Source organism: Mytilus californianus, unplaced genomic scaffold (genome assembly GCF_021869535.1).
Source record: "Mytilus californianus isolate M0D057914Y unplaced genomic scaffold, xbMytCali1.0.p SCAF_3, whole genome shotgun sequence".
Taxonomy (NCBI): domain Eukaryota; kingdom Metazoa; phylum Mollusca; class Bivalvia; order Mytilida; family Mytilidae; genus Mytilus; species Mytilus californianus.
Genome location: NW_026262679.1, coordinates 44,358,163 through 44,382,930, shown reverse-complemented (window position 1 = coordinate 44,382,930; position 24,768 = coordinate 44,358,163). Strand labels below are relative to the sequence as shown.

Here is a 24,768-nt window from a genome sequence, read left to right as displayed (position 1 = left end):
ACAGATAAATCACAATTTATCATCTAATATAGTTTTATTACCGATCCAGGATGATATCACGGATAATATCATGTTGTTATTGGATCCTGTAACGCAATATCATGGTCGGTTCAAACAACCAAACTGTCAAGCTGTACAGTTAGGAACACGTGTTCGAAGAGGACCAGATTGGCAATGGCAAAATCAGGATTCGGAAATGGCTGGTACTGTTATTGGTGAAGATAAACGTGGTATGTTATTTTTTCCCGCAGATGAAAGCTCTCATGAACAAATGCAAACAAAATGAATCTATATCATGTATTCTGTGTGTGAAGCATTTCAAAAAGAATCAAGCACGTGTCTAGAATACTTAAAGAATGCTAATTAATATATTATAATTACATGACATGTATGTTTCATTAGAATACATATTTTGATTGGCTGACAACAATCGTGAGGCACTCCAATATCATATTTTATTTCCGTATGAAATACAACCGCTATGACTACCCGTGCTATCCGTGACAATGTCAAAATGATGCACTGAAAAACAAACGAAAAGCTTGATATAGCCCATAATTTCATGGTTGTATCATAGAAATGTACTTATAAGAATTTTGCCGGAAAATAATATTCATTTGCGATAAATGCTTATAGGTATATTATATTTTTTATTTATGTATTTCTCTGTGATTAGCGTTCTTGTGTTTGTTTGTACTGTATTCCTGTCACGTAGTGTTGTCATTTTGGTGGTATTTTAACATTGCCATAAAACCAGGTTCAACCCACCATTTTTCTTAAAATGTCCTGTACCAAGTCAGGAATATGGCAATTGTTATCAGACAGTTCGTTTCTATGTATGTTGGCGTTTGTTTTTGTTGTTGTTCGGTGTTTCTGTTGTTCCGTTGTTTCCCTCGGTTTTAGTTTGTTACCCGTATATGTGTTTTGCTTAATCAAATTATGACTATTGAACAGAGGTATACTTATGTTGCCTTTATACATTAAGAGGAAAATACCTGGAACAGTAAAGAAAGGATAGAGTAATAAACATTGCGATTTGTATAATTTAAATCCAAATGTAAATCCTTTTCAGGGAAGATACGTGTCGAATGGGATAGTGGTAACGAGAACATTTATAGATATGATGAAACCAATGAGTGTTATGACATTGAACCTGTAAATGAACCTAGGCGACTAGAAAATGAGTTGATTGCTGTTGGATGCAGAGTTAAAAGAGGTATTGTATCAAATGAAGGAATAAAGAAAATTAGTCGCTTTCAATGATAAAAAAGTGACAAAATGATTTAACAACAGAAGAATAAAATTTATTGTCGGTGACCATTTACAAAAGAGATTGAGAGTTAAACAATATCTATACCATGAATGAACTACTAGTATTCAAACTGTTTAATAATCTGCGAGCATGTTTATAGCACTTTTATGAGTTCGCTTTGGATCAATATTATTTTTTTGTATGATAAGACTGTTATACAACCAAAACTGTAGCTGATTAAGGAGGTACCAAACACTTTGACTCAAATAGATTTGTCTCGTTGGCTCATGTAAATGAAGACAGCAGATTATACCAAAGGTGAAAAAAAAATAACAGCAACCAATAACGAGATGTCTGATTGAACCATTAAAATGTTGAAGAACTACCCTGAGGTAAAGAGTACTCAATGTTCACCCTTAAATGCATCATTTTTTGTTAGTGTACACATTCTTTAACAAGTTCATCTACTTTGTATACTTTGTTCATGAAGGTAAAGATTGGAAGTACGGTGAACAGGATGGTGGAAGAGGTAGCCGAGGTACTATCCTGTGTGTTGAATCAAACGGAAAAGTTGTGGTATTTAATATTTAAAAATGTATTTGTATTGAAAGACGAAATATTAAACAAACACACGTCAGTTTAAAGCAGTCATCAATCTGTCATTAAAACTGAGAAAAAACACTGTACGCTATTTCAGTATAAATTTCTTTATTAAACGTTCATTTGTTTTGTTTTGATATGATAAATATATGGTGAATCCCTAGGTCCCGATTGGATTTGTTTGCATTGATTAAGTTATGTTCCTGCTTTCGGTCGTTTGATATATACAAATTATCAAATATAAATTATTTGATATTTGTATAGTATTATATGGTTATTGCATGAATATTGGTGAGTATTGTCTCGTGATTTTTTTTTTTCATTACAGTAGCTGGTAAGGGGGATGTGGTACAAAGAAAGTTTTTGTTAAAAGAAATGCCTGTACCAAGTCAAGAATATGACAGTTGTTTTCGATTCGTTTGGTGTGTTTGAGCTTTTGATTTTGCCATTTGATAAGGGACTTTTCGTTTTGAATTTTCCTTGGAGTTCAGTATTTTTGTAATATTACTTTTCATAAATTTTGAGAAACATCTGTTCGTTCTGGGATTTCAGCAAAAATTTATTGAATTCGAAATAGGTTCCAGATGTCAAAAATAACCCAAATGTCGTGATAAAAAACTCTTTTTCTTTATATGAAATCATAAATTTTGAGAAACATTTCTTAAGGCAAGGATTTCAAGGAATAGTTATCCAAAGGTATAATGTTATATTCAAAATTGATTCCGTGTGTTTCTGTTAAAATAATCACAAATTTTGAAAAATATCTGTTTTTGTTTGAATTTTAACGTAAATAATAAGTAAGTATAATTTCATATTCCAATTTGAATCCATGTATAAAAAATAACCCAAAAGGTGTGATAAAGATTTCATATTTTATTAAAAAAAAGACAAACACATTTTGAGGCTAGGATTTAAACGGATACTCTTTTAAAGCTATAATATGCTATTCCAAATGGATTCACGCTGTCATAATTTTAGTTAAATATTAGTTTCTGTTAAAAGAAAATGGATTCACAGTGTCATAAGTTAAGTTAAAACCTAGATTCTTTTTTAAAAAAATCACAAAATTTGAAGAAAAAAAAATCTGTGTTTAGTTGGATTTCAAAGAAAATAGTTACATAATTATAATATGATATTCCTAATATTAAAATAAAATATTAGTCGGCAACCATTGTGCGACATGGTTGTCATAATACATAGTGCTTTGGTTTAACAAACCTTTATATTTATCGAGAACACATCCTGAATCAATTCCTGGTGTCAACATTTACGAAAATTGATACCCTATGGACATGTGGTAGTACTCCACGTTCAGGAAATAAAATTAAAATTGACCCACAATGTTTTTAATCATCTTCTATTCCTGGCTTTCTAATGCATTTAGCCAAATGTATGTGTCATACATGTCCATATGTGTGTAATCGGTATCTTCCGTAGATTTGGTTTTCAACAGTTAAAATGGTGAACTACAATTCATTTTTTGTGTATCCATGGCAACATTCTGCATTTATATACCATCAAATATTGCAAAAAAGGCCATTAAAATGTCAAATATTCCCCCGAAATTTGGTTCAAACTAGAATTGCGAGTGAGTGATACCTTTTCTGACCCTATTGATATCAATCTATCAAATCATCAAATAAAAATAAGGTGTCTTTCGCCTTATTTGTTCGTAAAATTGAATAACAAAGTTCGTGCGACAAAAAGGTCGAAAAAACATTAAAATAATTTCTTGGCCAATGTCTGGTATATTATGAAAATACGGACTGTCCTACAGAAAACAGTTCATAATACATACATTACACAATATTGATGTTCATATAAACCCACTTTGAAGGCTATATTAATCTTCAGCTATCCAAAATATAATTTTATTGCACACTAGCTTTCATATTTGAAAAATCCCCCAGGGCCAAAATGCGAAACTATACACCTAACTGTGGCGTGTATAACATTGGTAGCATCGAAGATAATTTAAATATATTTAATTTAAGTGCCAAGTTTGGTCCCAAATCGTACCTTCTCTTTTAACTTAATAACAGCAATCTTAACTTAAGTTCGGTCATTGTAACACATTATCAATTATTTGGGATTTGCTATCTCAATTTTCATTTGTAAAAATAAAACAGCATTCGGGTTTCAGACAAAAAATAAAATCACCTAGATAAAATATTTATCATAACAACAATTTCAGGTTCACTGGGATCGAAGAAGACTTGGAACATACAAATTTGCATGTGATGGTCTGTTTGAAGTGGCAGTCTGGTGTGTAACTTCATTTTATTTAAACGCAAAACGTAGTGAGACAGCACCTCAGCGACACAAATAACCAACAAACATGTATGGGCCAACACACAAACTTGAACAAGAAGTGTATACGAAATATTCAAGCTCTCGATCGTCCCGAGTCTATAACACGTCGTGAATGAATTAAACAGACCCTATCAAAGTTCTACCATCAACGCCAACTTTTCAAAATACCGTAAACATTAGCATATCAAACAAAATAAATCAATGACACTGTTCTTGACTTGAGACAGTCATATAAATATGTGACATGCTTAACTAGGTTTTTTAAATATCAACCCTCACCCATCTACATGTAATCTCGATCAGTAAATCAACAAAAGTAATGTAAAAAGACATACAATACAAATTAGTGCAGAAAACACATTAAACTCTAAAATGACGATGAAAATAGACAACAAAAAACACAAAAAATGAGTTGGACCAACTTTCTTGGAATATATACAAAAATCGACATCGTTTACAAAGATTATATCGTTTATACATAATATATCTGCAGTAAGAGGGACACCGTTAGTTTCCGTGGGACTACCGATACCATGGTGGTATATTTATCCCCAATTTCTAACAAACAAATGGTAAATAATATTATATAATATATCAAAGAATGGGTGCATTTACTGAACCCAAGGTCAAAGAACTCAATCTGCTGATATATAAGACTATATGCCGTCCTACACTAATATTATTTGCGGTACTTCGTAAAATATTTCATAAAACTATGCAATAAACCGTGCAGGAAGAGACGATCTTGTGCAATGCCCACAACAAACAGTATATGCAGAAAACAAAAGAATTATCTTATAGTTTGGTTTTAAACTATAGATTTACTAATTGATGTTTACCACCAAAAATACCAGAAGCAATTATAAAACAACAACATTGGAATTATAACCTTTAATAGTAGGCAGCCAAATTGGAAGATTTGAAGGAAAATTCCTCAACTAGATACCTTAATAAATGACATGACCATTAAAATCTTGATACGAAATACCACTTTTATCTTCGTTTTTTTTTTATATCCCTGCTGTTTTTCAGTTATGAAAATAGTATGTTAATTGAAATTTGAGACGTTAGTGCAAACGCACGCTCATCGAACCATCTGAGAAATGTACTTTATCTGAAGGAGCCAACGAACAATCACCATCAAGGAAAAGACAAGTCGCTCTGTTTATCATTAGTTTTACTATGAAGACTACCATGAGAAATTTTAATATCAAGGAGGATTTTTGGCGGTCGGAATATTTATTAACCACTAAACATACTTCTCTATTTTTAATTTTGTACACTATCACATTCTGCATTTTTTACATGTTGGGGAGGAGGGGTGCAAAATATATTTTTTCATCCTGTCTTAAGTAAGATTTGATATGTTCACATCTTACCAAAACCTTTAATTCCTTTCTAAAATCCTTATACCCCTCATATTAAATTAAATGGTCGTCCCCTAAAAATGAGTTGTACCAACTTTCTTGGAATATTTACAAAAATCGACATTGTTTACAAAGATTATATCGTTTATACATAATATATCTGCAGTAAGAGGGACACCGATAGTTTCCGTGGGACTACCGATCCAATGGTGGTATATTTATCCCCAAATCAAACATAAGTATTATGAATAAAAAAACTATTAGCTTTATTTCTTTGCATATCCAATTTAATAGTGATAGTTCAACTAAAATGGGATTTGTAACAACTGTAACAGGTATCGTAACCAAGATCAAGCTATCGAAAAAAAACATTTATTAAATGCAACTACGTGCATTTGAGTAGCTATTTAAGTCATCGTCTTGTATATCTGCAAGATTTTGATTTTGCTTCAGCGAGGATGGTCGTATGATTGGTTCACCGGATTTGATAGACAATGAGGAGAACAGTAGACAGGAAATGGTATCCGAGTTACCCCTTATACTACCTACCCATACCAACAAAAGTAAGTATATAAGTCATGATTTCCATATGAACAAATTAAATTAATTCTTTGATCTTGCCATCAGTAAATGCAATCATTATTATATATTGATTTACTCATGTTACTTGTACCTGTGTTATTTGTACCTGTCTTTTGTAATACTGATAGGATATAGTTATTTTAGAAATATTTAAGTACCTCTATATATTCTAGATTATTGATCGAGATATAAATAAGTGAGGGTTAATATCATTTTCAACCTCACTGTTACCCATACGTTAATATGCCTGCACAGAGAGAAAACAAACCACGTCAGTAATTGTTTTTGTTTATATTTTAATAGTATTCTTTTGAAAGAATGTGTTGTCGACGGCAGATCTCCGATAGTCTCTTTTCAATTTAATTTCAACTTTTACCACATGGTATAGACACTTGTCCATATTGTAGAAGACCCTATGCGGCCTTGCACAATACAGTTTATTCTTGTTTTATTGTTTGATTTGATGTGCTGTCATATCAATATAAACCCACATCACTGTTTATTTAAAGCTGCATACAAGTACTTTCAATGAGACAGTAAATCATAACAATACTACTTATTGGTATCAATATTAGATGTCAGGTACATTTGAAATCATAAAGGAGCATAACATCATTGTTAACCTTGTATTTTTGTATAAATTGTAAAATTTAATCCACATTGACTTGAATATATAGCAATTAACCTTCAAGACAGTTACCAATTAATATTTAACAGTGAAGCCAGTTAAATCTACCTGGCAGTATCAAAATGCTAGTGGTAACTGGGAGTCTTATGATGAAGAAACTAATGTTAAGATAGAACGTGCGTACATCAGAAAAACAAATGGTAAATGTATTGTGGAAATAAACAAAACATTGTAAGTTAATGTATATTTACACACATCAGAATCCTTCACTCCAAACCTTATATTTTATAGACAAACTTTGGTCAAAACTTTTACTAAGCTCAAAACATATTTTACTATGCGTTGTACGTACTTTTTATAAAATTATAGTGTTTACCATTAATAGCATTATTGCAAAAATACTATCTTGACTAGTCTCCTATTTGTCATTAGCAAAATGGTGTCAGTTCTTTCTTACTGGAGTCACAGACTGTTTAAAAATACCAATTTGTATTTAAATAAACTCATCGTAGGTACCAGGATTGAAATTGTGTACGCCAGACGCGCGTTTCGTCTACAAGAGCGTGTAATTCAGTGGTTGTCGTTTGTTTATGTGTATTATATTTGTTTTTCGTACATTATTTTGTACATAAATTAGGCCGTTAGTTTTCTCGTTTGAATTGTTTTACATTTGTCATTTCGGGGCCTTTTATAGCTGACTATGCGGTATGGCTCATTGTTGAAGGCCGTATGGTGACCTATAGTTGTTAATTTCTGTGTCATTTGGTGTCTTGTGGAGAGTTTTCTCATTGGCAATCATACCACATCTTCTTATTTTTATATCATAAGTGACGCTCGAAACTAAAAAAATTTAAAAGGCCAAATAAAGTATGAAGTTAGTTTTTGATAGACATATAAATGGTCAAGTCTGTAATCGACATCTGCAGCATTGATAAGCTCAAAATCTACTCACGAAAACATTCTATTGATTGACGAATCAAACGCATACTATTAACACTAGATGTACTGACTATCAGGCAATGACATGCATTCCCCGAAGAAAAAATTTATGTTAACTCTATGGCATAAGAAAGTTGTTTAATAATCTCATAACATTATTGCAGAAAAAAATTATACTTATCTTTGGGAGTTTTAGTTGAACACATTATTATTAATATAATTTATCGTTCTCTCCTATAGTTTCCATAGAATCATAAACAGTACTTATCAACAGTCTGCTTATATTAGTTCACCCATGTTCAACATTTCTGACGTATTATATGATTTTAGGCATGTTGTACTGTTTTCAAAGATGATTCAAGAAAACCAAACAGACCATAGCTCAGTTCCTGTTCAGCGTTTAGGTAAAATTAATACAGAAATATATTTCAATAATATTTTCTTAAAGCAAATTGTATGATGGTAAATAATTGAAGATGATCTATGATTTGAACAAGACACTATTATGAAATCAACATATCATTAGAGTTTTTAATCATCAGTTCACATGCAATAAGATTTTTCTCTTTTCCGATAAAACATTTGAAGAACATTTACTGAAAATAACAAAATGTTTATGCTTCCTGGCTATGTTAATGGGCTGTTTCCATTGGACTTGAAATAAAGAACACCACAGTTTCTTTTATATCTGCTTCATATCTTGACTTACATAAAGAAATTGTTGAGAACATATTGAAAGTATACTTAAAAAAAATTATTATTTCAATATTCACATTGTGAACTTTTCATTTGTATGTAGCAAATCCACAGCATATTTAAATGGAGAATATATATATATATATATATATATCCAAGTGAATACGATACCCAAGTGCTTGCATTTTCCTTTCATGAATTTTTGTGACGATGCATGGTTCTTAATGATGAATCGAATTAATTTCGCCGAAAGTTTACTGACGCCATCATGCTTTGGTTAACATTATGAAATATCTTTGTCACAGATGATCACAGATAAGTTACACTTGTCGAAGCAAACATTCCGTCGTCTTCTTTTCGTTTATGACATCACCTCAATCGCCATCGCATTAATATACATTTTTAAAGGTGATCGTATTGCATTTGCTTTAGTATGTTTTCTGTGTTGTATCTGTGATATTTTATCTTTTCGATGAGTCTATTGTTTCGATCGGTAACAGTCTTGTCCATCAAATTTCCATTAAAGTCGTTCTCATACATGTACCTCATATTTGGCAATGTTTTAATGTTAGCGAAGTCACATGAACCGATGGTTTTAGACTTAAATTTGGTAATGTCTTAGAGTTAGATGGTAGACAGCTGTTCGTCTACAAGACGCAAGTATGTGGTGCCTTATCATGAATTTCGTCTCATCAACAAATTATAACTGGAGTAACACAACGGGTGGATTGCAAATGATGACCTTCCGGATCACCTAAGTTAAACCATGATTTTTGCTAGGGTTCGTGTTCCCAATTATTTAATTTTCTGTGAAGTGTTTTGTAGACAATAATTTGATCTCATTTACTATTCAGATACTCATTAATTTTGAATCAATTGAAGATAATTGCGCTTTTGCTCAACAGGTTAAGTTTTTGAAAATAATGTCAGCAGGAACTAAGGTCGAACAAGCCTTGACAATCGATTTCGATGACTGACTACGACCCACAATGTTTCGTATACATGGTACAGGTGAATCGATGCTGTACATTATGATTATTACTTCAATCAAACCGAAAATCGTCATTACTATATTGCACACGTACGCTATGTGTATCTATCTGTTTATATTTATCTAATTATATGTATAGCGGGGTCACCACGTGGTCACATGCCAAACGACCATCTCCGGAAATCATATCGAAGGATTTTTTAGATGGTGTCCGGTCCAAAAATCTTAATACTTGTTACGATTTCACGCATTGTTGTGTTTAATGTTTCCTCTGTGACTTTCTTAATTCTTATATACGCTGTAGTATGCTATAAATCGAATTTGAAATTCAATTCGGTGGACTTGAATTTGGCAGCTATAATGCCACTTTAGTTAATATATTTATATTATGTGGTATATGTATATGTAAGATGTAGTATAATTGCCAATGCGAAAACTCTCCACCAGAGATCAAATGACATATATAGAAGTTAACAGATATAGATCACCGTACGGTCTTCAACAATGAGCAAAACCCATACCACATAGTCAGCTATAAAAGGCCCCGAAATAACAAATGTAAATCTATTCAAACGAGGAAACCAACGGCCTGATTTATGTACAAAATAATAAACGAAAAACAAATATGACGTTGCTTTTGTTGTAATTCGGTGTTTCTGTTAATTGTTCCTTTGTTTTCCTCTTATAGTTGATGTGTTTCCCTCGGTTTTAGTTTGTTACCCGGATTTGTTTTTGCTGAATCGAATTATGACTATTGAACAGCGGTATACTATTTTGCCTTTATTTATACAGCAACAAACGACAACCACTGCATTACAGGCTCCTGACTTGAGACAGGCACATACAAAATAGCCTACAAAGGAAATACAATTTCAAAGAATGCTTACTACTTTTTTTATTATAAAATTATTTCTTCTTTTACTTTTATATCGAACTTATCCTTCTTAATACCTTTCATATAGCAACATCAGTCATTAAAAGTTTACGACAAACACTATTAACTGCAATAGCCATACTAAATTTGTGCCAAAAATCCGAACATACGGGTATTAACGTATTATAATTAAACTACATTTTATAGTGTTCGTTCTAGAATCAAAACTAATATAAGAAATAATTGCTATCTTTTTACAAAAATTTAACTTTAACCTTCGATCGTCAAAAAGTTGTTTTAAGGCAGACAGAAAGATCCAAATGCATGACTACACTCTCAAACTTAATTCTTCGTAAACGGGCAGGGAAACCCCGTTTTTGTTTACATTTGAGCGTTTTAAGAAGCATTTTGGTGCTTACTTAACCAAATGTATTCGCTTCTCTTCCCTCGGTCTTCAAGAGGAAACTTTTCTTACTATTATTTGGTTTCTATTACAGATAAAACAACCGATCTTACAGCTACAGAGGCGAAACAATTGAATGACATCCAATTTTGACAATATGAAGTATGCGGACTAAAAGGATCAAGCTGACAGACTTTAAAATGTACATCGTTTTATAATAGTTTTTTATAATAGTTATGTTATATTTGACAAACAAAAAAACTACAACAGTACATATGATCTTCCTATAACATGTGTAAAGAACTACTAGTATTTTACAGAGAATGGGTTGCTTCAAGGACATTTTGTTGTTAAAAAATGCTTAATACATATTTGTAAAATAATATCTGTTCATAGGATACTGTGTCCTGCTCGCACTATCACATTTCCATGTTCAGTAAACATCAAAATCTGGGTCAAATCCCTAATTTTGTCATTTATTTAAAAAAAAAAGTTCAATTCATAATGATCTTGGATACAAAGATGTAATCACAACTTCTTGGAAGATGACCTTAAACCAAAACTTTAACCTGATACGGGACGGACGTCGAATCGACTAACGACGGACGCACCAACTAGAAAACAATATGAACATAAACAATAAAAAATTCACTCTTGGCCGAAGTTAATTATATCAATGTATGAATATACCCTGTAGATTAATTTTCTTTGTATTTTTGTTAAAATTATTTAGTAAAAAAGATAAATACTTGAAAAAGGAGTTGGTTTTTTATTGGTATAATTATGCTGATTGTAGTATATATAGACCCTCAGTATTGTTTTTACATGAACCAAGTCAAGATATCTGTGTGAAGTTTGTTGCTGTTTGTCTTTGATAAAAGGAATTACCCAAACAATTGAGAGAATAAAAACATTGGCGAAACCAGCGACCAATTGAAACACCCAACTCCTCCGAAAAAAAGACATTCAAAGACAAAAAAACAACGAACAGCAGAAGGTAAAGATAGCCAGATTTAGATTAGACGCAATATGTTGTTGGGTTACACCAGTTTTACGTACGCACAACCTCCCATTGTCCAATAGAAATATAACACACAATAAAAACCTTGCATTGACCAGCTACCAACAAGATGGTCACTAACTTGAACAAGGAAATGAAATGCTGCACAAAACTTGGGTCAAAATGTCCTCGCTACTAGGAAGCCAGCTAAGGTAGCCACACGGTTGCTGGTTGAATACTGCCGATCAAGAAGAAAAAATATCAGAAACAACACTCCTTATTTATCTAATGAAGTCTCATCATAAATATTTGAAATCGGTAGTACCTTTGAGAGGTCAGCAAGTCTCTTAAAACGTCACACCATCGAAATAAACAATCATTTTAATGGTTAGAATATCAAGCCAATAGTCATTGCTGCTGAGATGCAAGAACTTCCCACGGAGTTTTCAATGTTTTGTTCTATTTTCAAGACATTATACTTATATGTAAGATTATGGTGACTGTAAATGTGTTGAATCATTAAATGTATTCAAAGGTGTGTGGTATTTGTAACAGTAACTTTTATGTTAAATAATGCACAGGTTATGCATAGGCGGATCCGGGGGGGGGGGGGGGGGGGCTTTTGTGGGAAAAATTGGATTGATTATATAGGGAATCACTGATGCATGACTTGAGCGAGCCCCCCCCCCCCCCCTTAGGTCAGTCAGTGGGCCCCCTTTCAAAAAGTTCTGGATCCGCCACTGTTATGCTCATTAAAGTCAGTTTGAACATGTTAATGTTTTGTTTAAATGAATTACAACTGATATATGTATGATGTTAAGGGTTAGTATTAGTTTCCCACACTTTGGACAATTGGCATTTAGATTGCACCAATCTAAACAACATATGGACAACATTTTGCTGATCATGTAGCATTTGTTTATTGTATATCTACTCGGAGGTTTACCACGGTAACAAAAGAAAATACGATTTTGGGCTATATTGGCTCTAAGAATAACCGTTAGATGTTAAATCTTTTCTAGAAATGATTTTGGCTGAAGCTAGCGTTGTATATTTTCACTAACATGACTTGTTCATGAAATAAGCATATTTTTGGTTAAGTCGTCACTATGAGAAACACTACGATAGTGTAATAGTCATATTGTGTCATCTAGACTGGTAACCTTATATTTACATTTTCCTAAATGCTTTTTGACAGGTTAAAAATATAATCAGTAATGGTTTCATCCAATCGTTTTTATTTTTTATTTCAATTTAAAGGGATAAAAAGCCTAAAATAATTATATACTTTCTCCTTTTAGAGCACAGTATATATCTGCGAAATTAGCAGTAATAAAACTTGGGAAATAACTTTAAATTAAAGAATGCATCTCCTTCATGCATAGCTCTGATTCATTGTCAGGGTTTGGCTATGCTCCTAAAAATGTGTCTAAGGTTTTGGAATTTGAAATATTTTGGTATCGGGGATTCTACTGAAAAGACATTATTTGTCGAAAAGTACATCTGGTGCAGTGAATAGGGTACCATTTAATAATATTAGACAGTGTCAAAATGGAATATCTAGAGGGATAATACAAGGCAAAGACAAGAATACCATTTTTGTTGGCTTTGTACTAATTAAATAATATTTGATGTGGACACTATATGGTCATTGCGATAATGTTCTTGTTTTAGGTAACAACATAGGATGACAGCGTGTACTCTCTGACTGACCATATGGAAGCAAGACAACTCTTTAAGTGATAACCTACTACAATATGGTTTAATTATCATTTGTAAAGTATCTACTTTCGGGGCAATTGATGAACCAGCTTAGTAGGTGGTCTCCAAGTAACAAATTTCTTATAAAAAATGTCAAAACCAAGAGTTTCCGCGAAGATACAATGTTCCCTCAATCCACGAAAATTGGTACTCGATAAAATAATTAAATCGACAGTACTACTAAAGAGCATTGTTTAGAGTATGTCTTCTTCTAAACTTCAACAACTGTAAAATATAAATTGAATGAAGTAACAGTCCTTTTTGTTGAGGATTTGTACTAACTTGCATAAAATAAATCGATGATATCTTGGTATGAATCAACAGCGCTAAATGAGGACAGTTTACAAAGAAACAACACTTAAAAAAACTTCTTCTATGAAATAGGACTTGGCATTACATGTGTTAAGTCCCCTACTCACGAAGCTGAAGGGGACTATAGGTTTGCACTCCCGTCCTCTTTCAATCTGTTTTCACAAAATTTTCCACTTTTTTTCTATGATGGTGAAATCCATTACCCCGGTAATTAGATATTTGGTATGATAGTCATTAAATGGAGAGTTAAAGATAAAGGTCTTGTTGAGATATTTCTGTCCTTGGAAATTCTAGAAAAGACCTATCATAAGAAGTTACAGATCTAAGTATGAGTTTGATTGAGCAATTTTTGCAGAAGCTGTTATCATTGGGCATAGAAATATCTTGACAATAACTGTTTTCCACACTTTTCTTTTGTCTGAATCAATTGGTTAGATATTTCTAGAATAGTCATATAATAAGAATTTACAGACCAAGTTTGATGTTGTTCTTGTTGAATGATTTTTGTGCATATTGTGGCCCTAGGACATAAAAAATTGCTTTAAAATGTAAGCTTTTAGAGAAACAAGAGTGCACACTCTAAAATGTCTCGCCTGCTTTACTGATTACGATTGATTTAATGTTAAAAGTCTTCAGATAAATGTTTTAGTTCAAGTATAATGTAAATGAGGTCAAGGTAAGTGTATACCCTATCAAACCCACATCAATCATTTCATACACCAAATATAGTTGACCAACTGATTATAGAATCAAAGAAACAGACTCAACCACAAAAACTTAAAACATAGACCAATGAACCATGAGCATGAGGTTAAGGTCAGATGATACCTGCCAGATGAATATGTACACCTTACGATAATTCCATTTACCAAATATAGCTGACCTACCTATTTCTTAAAGTATCATAGATCAGGCTTTAACCAGAAACACATTGACCAATGAACCATGCAAATGAGATCAATGTCAGATGAACACAGCTATACAGATATGTACACCTTACAATCATTCCATACATCAATTATAGTTGACCTATTGCTGATAGTATCTGAGAAAAAGTCTTAACATTGACCAATGAACCATGAAGGTCAGATGAAACCTGCCAGACACACATGAACATCTTCCAATAATTCCATATACCAAATATAGTTCGAATCATGTACCTTAAAACTTGATCACTGATCCATGAAATGAGGTCAAGGTAGGATGAACAATGTCTGATTGACATGTAGACTTTTCAAGGATCCTATATACTAAATATTAGTATCCTATTACCTTACACATGATTAGTGAGCAACTCACATGACAAAAAAATTATACTGTTTTTTTAAGCAGTTGAAAATGAGGTCAATTGAAATATGTTAGCCCAAAACTTCATAACATAAGGCATCTACATACAAGGTATAAATATTTTGTATTTACATTGTATCATAGATCAAATTTATTTGTTCAGTGTATGTTCACAGTTGTTAATATGTCTTTTGATTGAGTTAAGCCATTTCAATTATATTTTATAGTGTGTCTATCTATGTTGTGATGTTACACTATTGTTTCAGATAAGGGTGAAGGTTTGGTACCATTAAAACGTTTAAACCCGCTGCAATTGTTTGCACCTGTCCTAAGTCAGGAATCTGATGTTCAGTAGTTGTCGTTTGTTGATGTGGTTCATAAGTGTTTCTCGTTTTTTATATAGATTAGACCGTTGGTTTTCCTGTTTGAATGGTTTTACACTAGTCATTTTTGGGGCCCTTTATAGCTTGCTGTTCGGTGTTAGCTAAGGCTCCGTGTTGAAGACCATAATTTGACCTATAATGGTTTACTTTTATAAATTTTGACTTGGATGGAGAGTTGTCTCGTTGGCACTCATACCACATCTTCTTATATCTATATAAAGCATCCAGGTCTTCTACCTTCTGAAATATAAGGCTTATACAAATAGTTTACTGAATACACCACTGCCGCCAGAATAGAATACAAATGTCTCGCATTCTGCAACTTTAATCTCAGATAAAGAAATAAAAACCTTGATGCTTCAGGGGTTGGCTTTTGATCTTCAAGATAATAAAACATCAGTAACAACTTATTGCTTGTCCCATAAACTCACTTAATGTTATAGCTTATATGGGACATATGTGATACCCTCAAAATGCTTGTTAAACTTTGGCATACATGTTTTAAATAAATACATTGGCTGTTCATTTCATTTTTATTTTACATTTATTTACTTTTGGTTTCTAGCTTTAATTTTTTTTTTGGTTTCATATAAAATGAATTTATTACTTTGCATTTATATATTTATATATCTTCATGCAAACTATGAGAAGTTCATTTATTTCAAGGGTATATAAATTTTGAAACAATAAAAAAAAGGACAAAACTGGCATCAATTTCCTGTAACTTTTTAGTTTTCAAATCAATATTTTAACCTGATTCCCATATGTGTCATGTTAATAAAGCATTGTTCATTTGCTTGCATGTCATGTTGATATATATATATATATATATATATATATATATGGTAATATTTCAGTTGATCTTGGTAATATTAATATAAAACAAAAATATCTTCAAACATTATTAGAAAAATCAAGTAAAAATGTATATAAGAATCAAATAATTAGTTTATTAGACTTTTGCTGAAAAAGGTATAAATCTACTGCATTCTACATGTATGGTTTAGGTAAGATCACTTTTTAAATGTATTTTTCAGTAAATGACTAAATATATCAAAGAGGATATTGTGTGTATATAGATTCTTACATTGATACCAGTGGATTATGGGATTTATCCAATCGAGATAGTTAAATTATCAATTTTAAAGTCCGAGCCTTGGCGAGAACTTTCAAATTTATAATTTAACTATCGAGATTGGATAAATCCGATAATCCACGAGTAACTATGTAAGAATCTGTTTCTCTAATGATTAAAAAATAAATTTTCTTTTTTTGTTAAACGAAAATCCCCTTCGAGAATTTCATTAACACCTGTTAGCATATTTTGATTCATCCAGTTAGCTAAAAAGGTTATGACCCTTAAAATCATCCAATGATCTTTTGAGATCACCGGCAACCACACGTTGATTAAATTTTTTTATACAATGGGTTCGGAAAGGGATAAATTTCCATAGAATTAGAGAAATATTTTTCTAAAACCAAAACATAATAAATTCTATGTCATTTAATATTACAATTCACTGTTTCATAATAGAAGTATGCATACATATACATCAACTATTTGCACTATTCTTATCTTTCAAAACTTCAGCATAAAAATGTATCAACAGTCAAGACACACAATATATATCAGAACCTAATGCTAATAGGAACATCAAATAGTGTCATCAAGAGTACACTCCCTTTGTTATACTGTCTTTCATTTTCTTTAACATATTAGGCAACATCTTTATATGGTTGTCAGCACAGTCCACTACACATTTTTCCATGCCAGCTTTAGCTTTAGATATATCTGCATCTGTTGAAGATGGTCCCATTTGATCTTTAGCTTTATCTTGACAATCTAATGCACCCCTCTGTAATCTGTCCTGTAATGTGAATAGATAAGATTGGTTGATTTTTGGTGGTTAACCCAATTTTTAACACAACGGCTATTTTGTGGCAGTCACTTTTTATAGGTGGAGGAAGCCGATGTTCCTGAGAGAACCACAGACTTTCATAAAAAAAATGACAATCCTACTCAATTAAGATTGGAGTTGGACGAACCTGCCACTTGCGGGGTTCAAATTCACAACTTCAGCGTTGACAGGATAGTGATACAGTAGTTAAACTACTTAGACCACTTGGCCATCTAAGCTCCCTAAATATATAAGGCAATCTTTTAGGCAATACATACTGTAATTATCTCCCTTGCTACAGATACAAATGTAGGACAAAAAAATCCTTTTCTTTCTTAACACATGTTTTACAAAAGCATTTAGTCTTGTAGTGTTAGGCTAAGTGATACTGATATTGGTTCATTCAGTTATTTTGCAATGATAATTTTTTTATTTCTGTTAGGTGGGAGGATATATTCCTGTTTTTTGAAATGGAAATCTTATAATCATTTTTAAGAAAATGGGATATTTCATATAATTTCCATAATATATATATGATGTGAAAACCTAAGGGATATACATGTGAACACCTCTAACAATGCTGAGTGTGTGTATACCTTTAAATTAAAATGTATCAGAACATTATTTCTAAAACCAAAGAATTTCAGTCATTACATAGTTTTTAAAGGTTTCATATGTTTATTTCACTATACACAGTACATGTATTTGAAACTATCACATTTCATTTTGTATAAGATTACTGTAAATTCAGAAATTATTGCATGCATTTATTATTGTGATTTTGTCATTTTGGACTAAAATGCGATTTTAATTTTTGCGATATTGAGAAAAATCATGTTTAATTCATATAAAAAATTTCAAAATGCGAATTTAAATTATTGCGATTATAACCCTGTCGCATTTTTCGCAATAGTTTCTGAATTTACAGTACATCCTTTAGTTAATGGTTTTCATGCACAATAATTGAAACAATCCAATTTCATTTTGCATACAGTTCTGACATTGTATGGAAGGTTCACATGTACATGTATAATACCTGGAACTGCTGCATTTCATTTTGTATGTAGGTCTGACATTTGGTCAATGGTTCTGCACATCTTTCTATACATCTCTGTACTTCTTCAACAGATCCAGATGTATTCTCACAACATTTGGCACCACATTTAAACATGTCACCCTGCAAAAAATATTATTAAATAATGTAGCCAAACAATTTTTCATACATGGTCCTGGAAACTTATTAGCTGGTTTCAAACATATATCACTTATTACATTCACAATAGTATTTTCCAATTGCAACCTTAGTTGAAACAGCTTTCTTTTAAATCTTTTTGTAATCAGAAATATCATTGAATATTGAAAATACAAATCAATTATGAGACTAGACATACATGGAATGAAGCCCCTGCTGTTGTAAAGGTAAGTTATTTAACTAAAAAACATAATAGAGCAAGAGGCTCGCCCGGTCAAAAAGTGCCAGTCTGCTAATGATGACTTTAATTGCACATACATGTACTAGTCTTTTTATGTGCTGCTGATCATTTGCAATTTACACTAAGTCTTTTAACCTACTTCTATATTCTTTTTACAGTTAACAACTAAAACTGCAAACAAAAGTGAAAATTTGACATTTCAGAGACAACAACTCCAAAACAGGTTGTCAGATTTTGTGAAGTTTTTCAGAGTAGATAGTTCTTATCATGCTGATTTTTTTTCAATCACTTTTAACCTAGCTCCTATTGTTTTCAAGGTCTAAACAGCAAAAACTGCAAATTTGAATAAACGGATATTTGAGGGAATATAACTCCAAAACAGCATGAACAGGTTAACAGATTTGCCTGATTTTTTTGGAATAGATAGAACTTGACATGTTGATCATTTTTGCAGTTTATACTTTTAACCCAGCTCCTATCATGCCTATAGTTGATGTAGCCAAGAACTGCCAAAAAAGTTAAAATCAATATTTCAGGGTGCAATAACTCCAAAACAGGTGAGAAGACGAAATAATTTATGGCTGACCTACTTGGGACTTTTATACACTATTTAGTAGATAATTTAATGATTATTTTCGACATAACTAGTTTCAGTATGATAGACAACAGCTCAATCGACATATGGAACTTCGCAACCAAGTGTCATTTCTCAAAAATATGAGTTGGGTACATTGTGGTTAATATATAAGTACATTGTATAAAGGTAATTTTTGTTCAATGACAAATGCCTGTTCTACATTGTACATGTACATGATGTATTGCAGTTCACTCAAAATTCAGACCAAATTCATGAACTGCTATTTATTTCATCAAATCAAACTGGAAAGAATTTTTAGCAAAATGCTGAAAAGAAACACAGTTATGTCTTCAAAGTGCAAAGTGATAAAATTATCTTGTATAGTGTTGATTTTAGGACACATTTCCGGACATTCAAAAATAATGTTTCTATGTTTAATCAGCTCACCGTCAAATTATAGGTGTTCTCTTTCCCGTCAAGTAAAGGACATAATTAGTATCTTCGACCTACACATAAAGATACATACAGATAGGGTGTACGCGTTTCGGACTATGGAATGTATAGGTTGTCGGACTAAAGGGATAAGGCATGAAAAAGCAGATTCGGAAAGCAACTTGTAACGGTAGAAAAATGTTCTGTAATTTGCGCACCTGCATTTTTCGCAAGACTGTCCTGTCAAGCTCTTCGTACATCGAAGTAGCGGCATTTTGAACACGTGCTTGTGCGGATTCCATTTTTCGACCTTCAAAACATTCGAAAGCATTTATCAACTTGTTTCATCATTATTAAATTGTACAGGTAAAACACTTAACTGATTCTGACTAATTACAAAAAAAACAAGCAAAATAGTACCAAAGGAGGAAAACACATGAAATAATTCCGTATTGACAATGAAAAAGTAAAATCACAAAAATACCGAACTCCGAGGAAAATTCAATCGGAAAGTCCCTAATCACATGGCAAAATCAAATGACAAAACACATCAAATGAATGGACAACAACTGTCATATTCCTGACTTGATACAGGCATTTTCAAATGTAGAAAATGGTGGATTGAACCTGGTTTTATAGCGCTAATATATATATAATATTTTGAAACATTTAAAAAAGAGAAAAGAATAAATTACTTAATTAGATGAAACTGAGACTACTATAACACAGAGATTGGTCACTTCCCGTACTGACCAGTCAAATAGTAATTAATTGTAAGTCTTCGATCACGTGACTCGGCACGTGACTCGCAATGATTGACAAGAAGGATTCGACCGCCATTTTTGACAGCGAAAGAGAAAATAATAATTAACAAATGTGGATTTATAAAGAGTGTTATGTTCCGGTAAGTGTGAATATAAGATTTGACATGTTCATAAATGTTGGTTTATAAGCACTTTAAATAAAATAAGTGCAGTTATAGACTTGAATTTACCGACCAAACCGGAAAGTAAGGGGACGACCATTTGATATTCTGGGGGGGGCCAGGAGGATTTGTTTTGGATCGGTTATTTATTTTTGTAAACTAAGAGGACAGATTATCTATTTTCTGCACTATTGAAGCAAGATTTTTCATTTTCATTAAAGCAAGGGACTGATTATTTATTTTCACAACTATATTTATAATATTCGAAAACATACAATTTTTAAATTGTTTATTATAAATAATTCATGTATAGTCAAGTCATTATGTACCATTTAATCAGAATTAATTATTATCCTCTGCAGAAATGAATTTTCTATATCCCCCAATGCATATACATGTATTGCATACATACACAGTATTAAAGTTTGGTTGTAACTAAGGCTCTTTTAAAAGTATTGGCAAACATGTTTCGCCGAGCGGAGCGAGGCAAAATTTTTTTGAAGGGTTTTTGAACCGCTGAAGGCCCAAGAAGCTATAGAACAAATGATGCAAAATCATGCCTTCTGGGTGTTCCACAGACCCTTTCTTAAACTGAAAATGCAAGTTCTGTTTTAATAATCTTATGACAATATGTTGGTCTCAAAGCAAAATCACGTTATAGATTCAGTGTAAGACTTAAGTTTCTAGGAACAACATCAAAAGACGAATATGCATGATGAAGCAAAAATGTAATTCACATAGTAAAGTCTGTGGCTGCTGTGTTTTTTTAAACTCATGATCAAGTTAATAATAAAATTACTAAATTACAAAATGAATGCAACACTAACAGAATACAGAAGGGCAATCAATGAACAAAAGACAAATAAATAAGAAACATTGATCCCGAAAAATCAGGGGCTATGTCTGAGGGAGAACAGAACTTGCTTCTTGCAAGGCACTCACGGTGAACACAATTTGATATGGAGACAAGCGTTTGGTTTTGAAATTTCCTACATGAGGCATTTGTCTCAATGTAGTTACGGCCTTGATTTAATAAAAGTGAGGTAAGTGTTCCTGAGACAATTAACCTCAAGTTAAATGAAACCAATTTTCTGACATTTCAAGTATATCTAAATAATATTTATACTTTTATTATTAAAAGATATGGGAAGTGTTTCCCGATTTTTTTTTTGGAAAAAAGATGAATTTATGAAAAATCTGGTGCCATCTCATACTTTCGATTAGACCTGCTGAGTTATTTATTTTCAATACATTGCAAGTCAGGTAATTTATTTTCAAACTACCACAGAACAAACCATTTATTTTTGTGATTATCAAGGCTGAGTTATTTATTTTCAAAATCCTCCTGGCCCCCCCCAGAATATCAAATGGTCGTCCCCTAACCTCGAGTTATTACCAGTCCGTGGGACAGGGTCAATGAGCAACTCACCCATAACTTACATTCAGATGAACAATCTGTTTTCCGGATAATGTATGTGCAAGCCTTAGTAATTAACCGATGTAATGATGTAAAATTTGTAATTATATGAAATTCCAATTTTTCTGTATCAGTAAGTTCCCGCTGCAGAACTGAGAAACACACGAGACAAGTTGCACACACACATGAGGTCTGATAGGTGAATTTGTATTGTTAGTGAAAGAAATTTAGATTTATATTTGGTTCCCTTGATAATATATATGCAGTCTATACATGCTAGTATAATAATATTATGCAATGAAAATGTGTCACCATGTGAAATACCAGTACATCATGAGTTCCTAAATAGACGTATTTTTTTTTAAATAATTGACCCAAACATGATGTAAAAAGTACATGCACCTTTGGTCTGCATCCTTTATCAGTTTAACTATTTTGATCCATATTGACATGATTGGTCAATTACTGCTGAGTCTCAAGTCTCAGATTACTGTCTTAAAACTTAATGAATTGCCTATGCTATAAACTTGACAAAGATTATTTCTTTTTATTTATAATATATTCTTTATTGTAGGAATACCCCAGAAAGAAATCACGCATTAGAAGAAGGGAGAAGTACTACAGGAGAAAATGACTTTTTTAGTATTTTTTTTAATTTCATTGAATTTGTCATGCTTGTCTTACTTGGAGAAATAAATATTTAAGTCTTTGAATATACATTTTTATTATTATATACATTAAAACTAAGACAGGAATGCAGAAATTCACTAACACGCTCAGTTTGGATAACAGTTCAATGAAAGAAAAAAAAACAAGTAACCACACATCTTTATATATTAAAGGAATAGCCACTTGAAGCAAACTTTAAGGAAGATTTTTTATATATTTTTGCTAATGATCATCAGACAACTCCTTTAGTCCAAATGAAGTTCAATGAAGTGGATGTAAGTTATTGGAATGCACCGTAATTACCTTCAACAATGAGAAAACCTATACCGTGCAGTCAGCTTCAAAAGTCCCCGACATGGAAAATATATAACAATTCACTAGAGAAAACGAAGTGTCTACAATAACAAAGCAATTTACGAAAATTCAAATATGACGGACATGAACCAACAGCAACCACTAAATTGCAGGCTCCTGACTTGAGAGGGGCACATAAAGAATGTGACAATGTTAAATATTTTTAGGCGCTCATCACCACCACTAGCATGGGACATTGGTGTAACGACATAACATAAAAACAAACTTTAAACATAAATTGAAAATAGTTCATTTCGGTTTAATCAGGCTGACTGTACATGAAATATTTGCCATTGACAAGCAGTTGTGAATCGAAGTTGATTTTACAAAAAGGTGACATCAATATATGCTATCATATTTAACATTCTTGTTTAGATCTGACATTGCTACGTATTTATACATTCCGCATTATTTTTGGCTTCTCAGAATTTTCACATGGTAATCTGTCAGCAGTTACCCAACAAAAAAATGTTATAGGGAACCTATTTACAAAGCATCATGCCGACAACAATTAACATGGTTTGTCACCAAACATTGAACAAGCACATATATATTTGCTGTGGCTAAAAAAACTAAAGCAAATTTCAACTCTTTTCATCTGAGTTGCTCAATTATTAGGGTTGCAAAAAGTATAGCGATATAACTAAAACATACGACACTTTAACAATAGACAATATTCAAATTTTCAAAAACTTGAAGGCTCTGTATTGAAGCACAAAATTTCTTGTCTGGGATTTTGAAAGAGGGCACATATTTCTGGTGTTGAAAAAATGTCATCGTAATTTACACTAATGTGGTTCTATTTATGTTAACATAGACGTTGAAACGTGTTTGAAAAAAAAAATTACGTTGGATAATCTGAATGAGGGTCTGGATGGGGGTTCTTTATTTCCTATAATTTCTATGCCATTTTTCTCTATTCTTTAAATCTTAATAACTCATTATTTTCTGTTCTCTATTCTTTATTTTATTTTTAAACCCCATACACACCCTCCTGAATCCTACCACAAGTGCACCGACGATATTTGACAAGGTTTACTACAATAAACATGTATATTGGGCACTCAGCAGTGAAATACCTTACAAGTATAGAATAAAAGTTTACTGCTATAAACGGAGCCTCGTGTACCTTGGGCACCCAGCTGTGAAACAAAATTCATCTCCCATGCTTTTGAGACTACCTGTCTTTACAGGTAAAATATTTGTATATAAGATACAATTAACGGACGTGTAGCAAAACAATGTAACTGTAAGATTGATAAGATTAATCACATTCACATTTTCAAGAGTGGCCGCATAATAACAAACTATTAACAAATTATTAATGATTAAAAACAAAAATTTAAATATGAATTATAAAGATAACTGCATTTGAAAGATAAAACTATATTCTTTTTTTTTTTATTAATTAAATTTTTGTTTTTAAATTATTTTTAAAAGAAAAATGATAATATCCGATACTGTTATAGTATTCTCAGTGATAGGTGATATATGTCGTCTGCTACGGTCGAATACGAAACTACGTTAAAATAACGTAGCTAACTACCGGAGACTCAGATAATCCGATAAATCTCTAGTGACCAATCTCTGTGTTATAGTAGTCTCAGGATGAAAGCAACACAATTTATTAATAAAAAACCATAAAATAAACTTAAATAGATAAGATTACATCTGT

The 24,768-nt window shown here is 32.1% G+C and overlaps 2 protein-coding genes and 1 long non-coding RNA gene across 3 annotated transcripts in view; 2 read left to right on the top strand and 1 right to left on the bottom strand.

Moving 5' to 3' along the window:
• LOC127734651 (uncharacterized) overlaps positions 1-11,301 on the top strand; it is a 29,578-nt gene extending 18,277 nt beyond the window's left edge. Inside the window, exons 15-22 of the mRNA XM_052244640.1 lie at positions 50-230; positions 1,073-1,216; positions 1,743-1,828; positions 4,047-4,117; positions 5,986-6,095; positions 6,832-6,973; positions 8,012-8,085; positions 10,740-11,301. Of these exons, the coding sequence (XP_052100600.1) occupies positions 50-230; positions 1,073-1,216; positions 1,743-1,828; positions 4,047-4,117; positions 5,986-6,095; positions 6,832-6,973; positions 8,012-8,085; positions 10,740-10,798 (867 nt within the window). The 3' untranslated portion in view covers positions 10,799-11,301. The remainder of the gene's footprint in view (positions 1-49; positions 231-1,072; positions 1,217-1,742; positions 1,829-4,046; positions 4,118-5,985; positions 6,096-6,831; positions 6,974-8,011; positions 8,086-10,739) is intronic.
• A 4,944-nt stretch (positions 11,302-16,245) lies between these two features.
• LOC127734649 (protein FAM136A-like) lies at positions 16,246-20,099 on the bottom strand. Its single transcript, XM_052244638.1, has 3 exons — positions 19,947-20,099; positions 18,323-18,463; positions 16,246-17,256 (listed from the first exon to the last, which is right to left on the bottom strand). Exons 1-3 carry the CDS (start codon positions 20,028-20,030, stop codon positions 17,056-17,058), a joined length of 426 nt encoding a protein of 141 aa, XP_052100598.1. The 5' UTR covers positions 20,031-20,099; the 3' UTR covers positions 16,246-17,055.
• A 339-nt stretch (positions 20,100-20,438) lies between these two features.
• LOC127734648 (uncharacterized) lies at positions 20,439-22,783 on the top strand. Its single transcript, XR_007997685.1, has 2 exons — positions 20,439-20,632; positions 22,645-22,783. It is a non-coding gene; the product is annotated as an uncharacterized LOC127734648 (long non-coding RNA).
• The last annotated feature ends 1,985 nt before the right edge of the window (positions 22,784-24,768 follow it).

Bases quoted from the DNA above. Each gene is read 5' to 3' on its own strand.
- LOC127734649 (XM_052244638.1), bottom strand. From the start codon at position 20,030: ATGGAATCCGCACAAGCACGTGTTCAAAATGCCGCTACTTCGATGTAC. The intron at 18,464-19,946 runs GTGCGCAAATTA...TATTTTTTGCAG, and splicing joins CAGTCTTGCGAAAAATGCAG to GGTGACATGTTTAAATGTGG. The intron at 17,257-18,322 runs GTATTATACATG...TTCACATTACAG, and splicing joins ATGAAATGCAGCAGTTCCAG to GACAGATTACAGAGGGGTGC.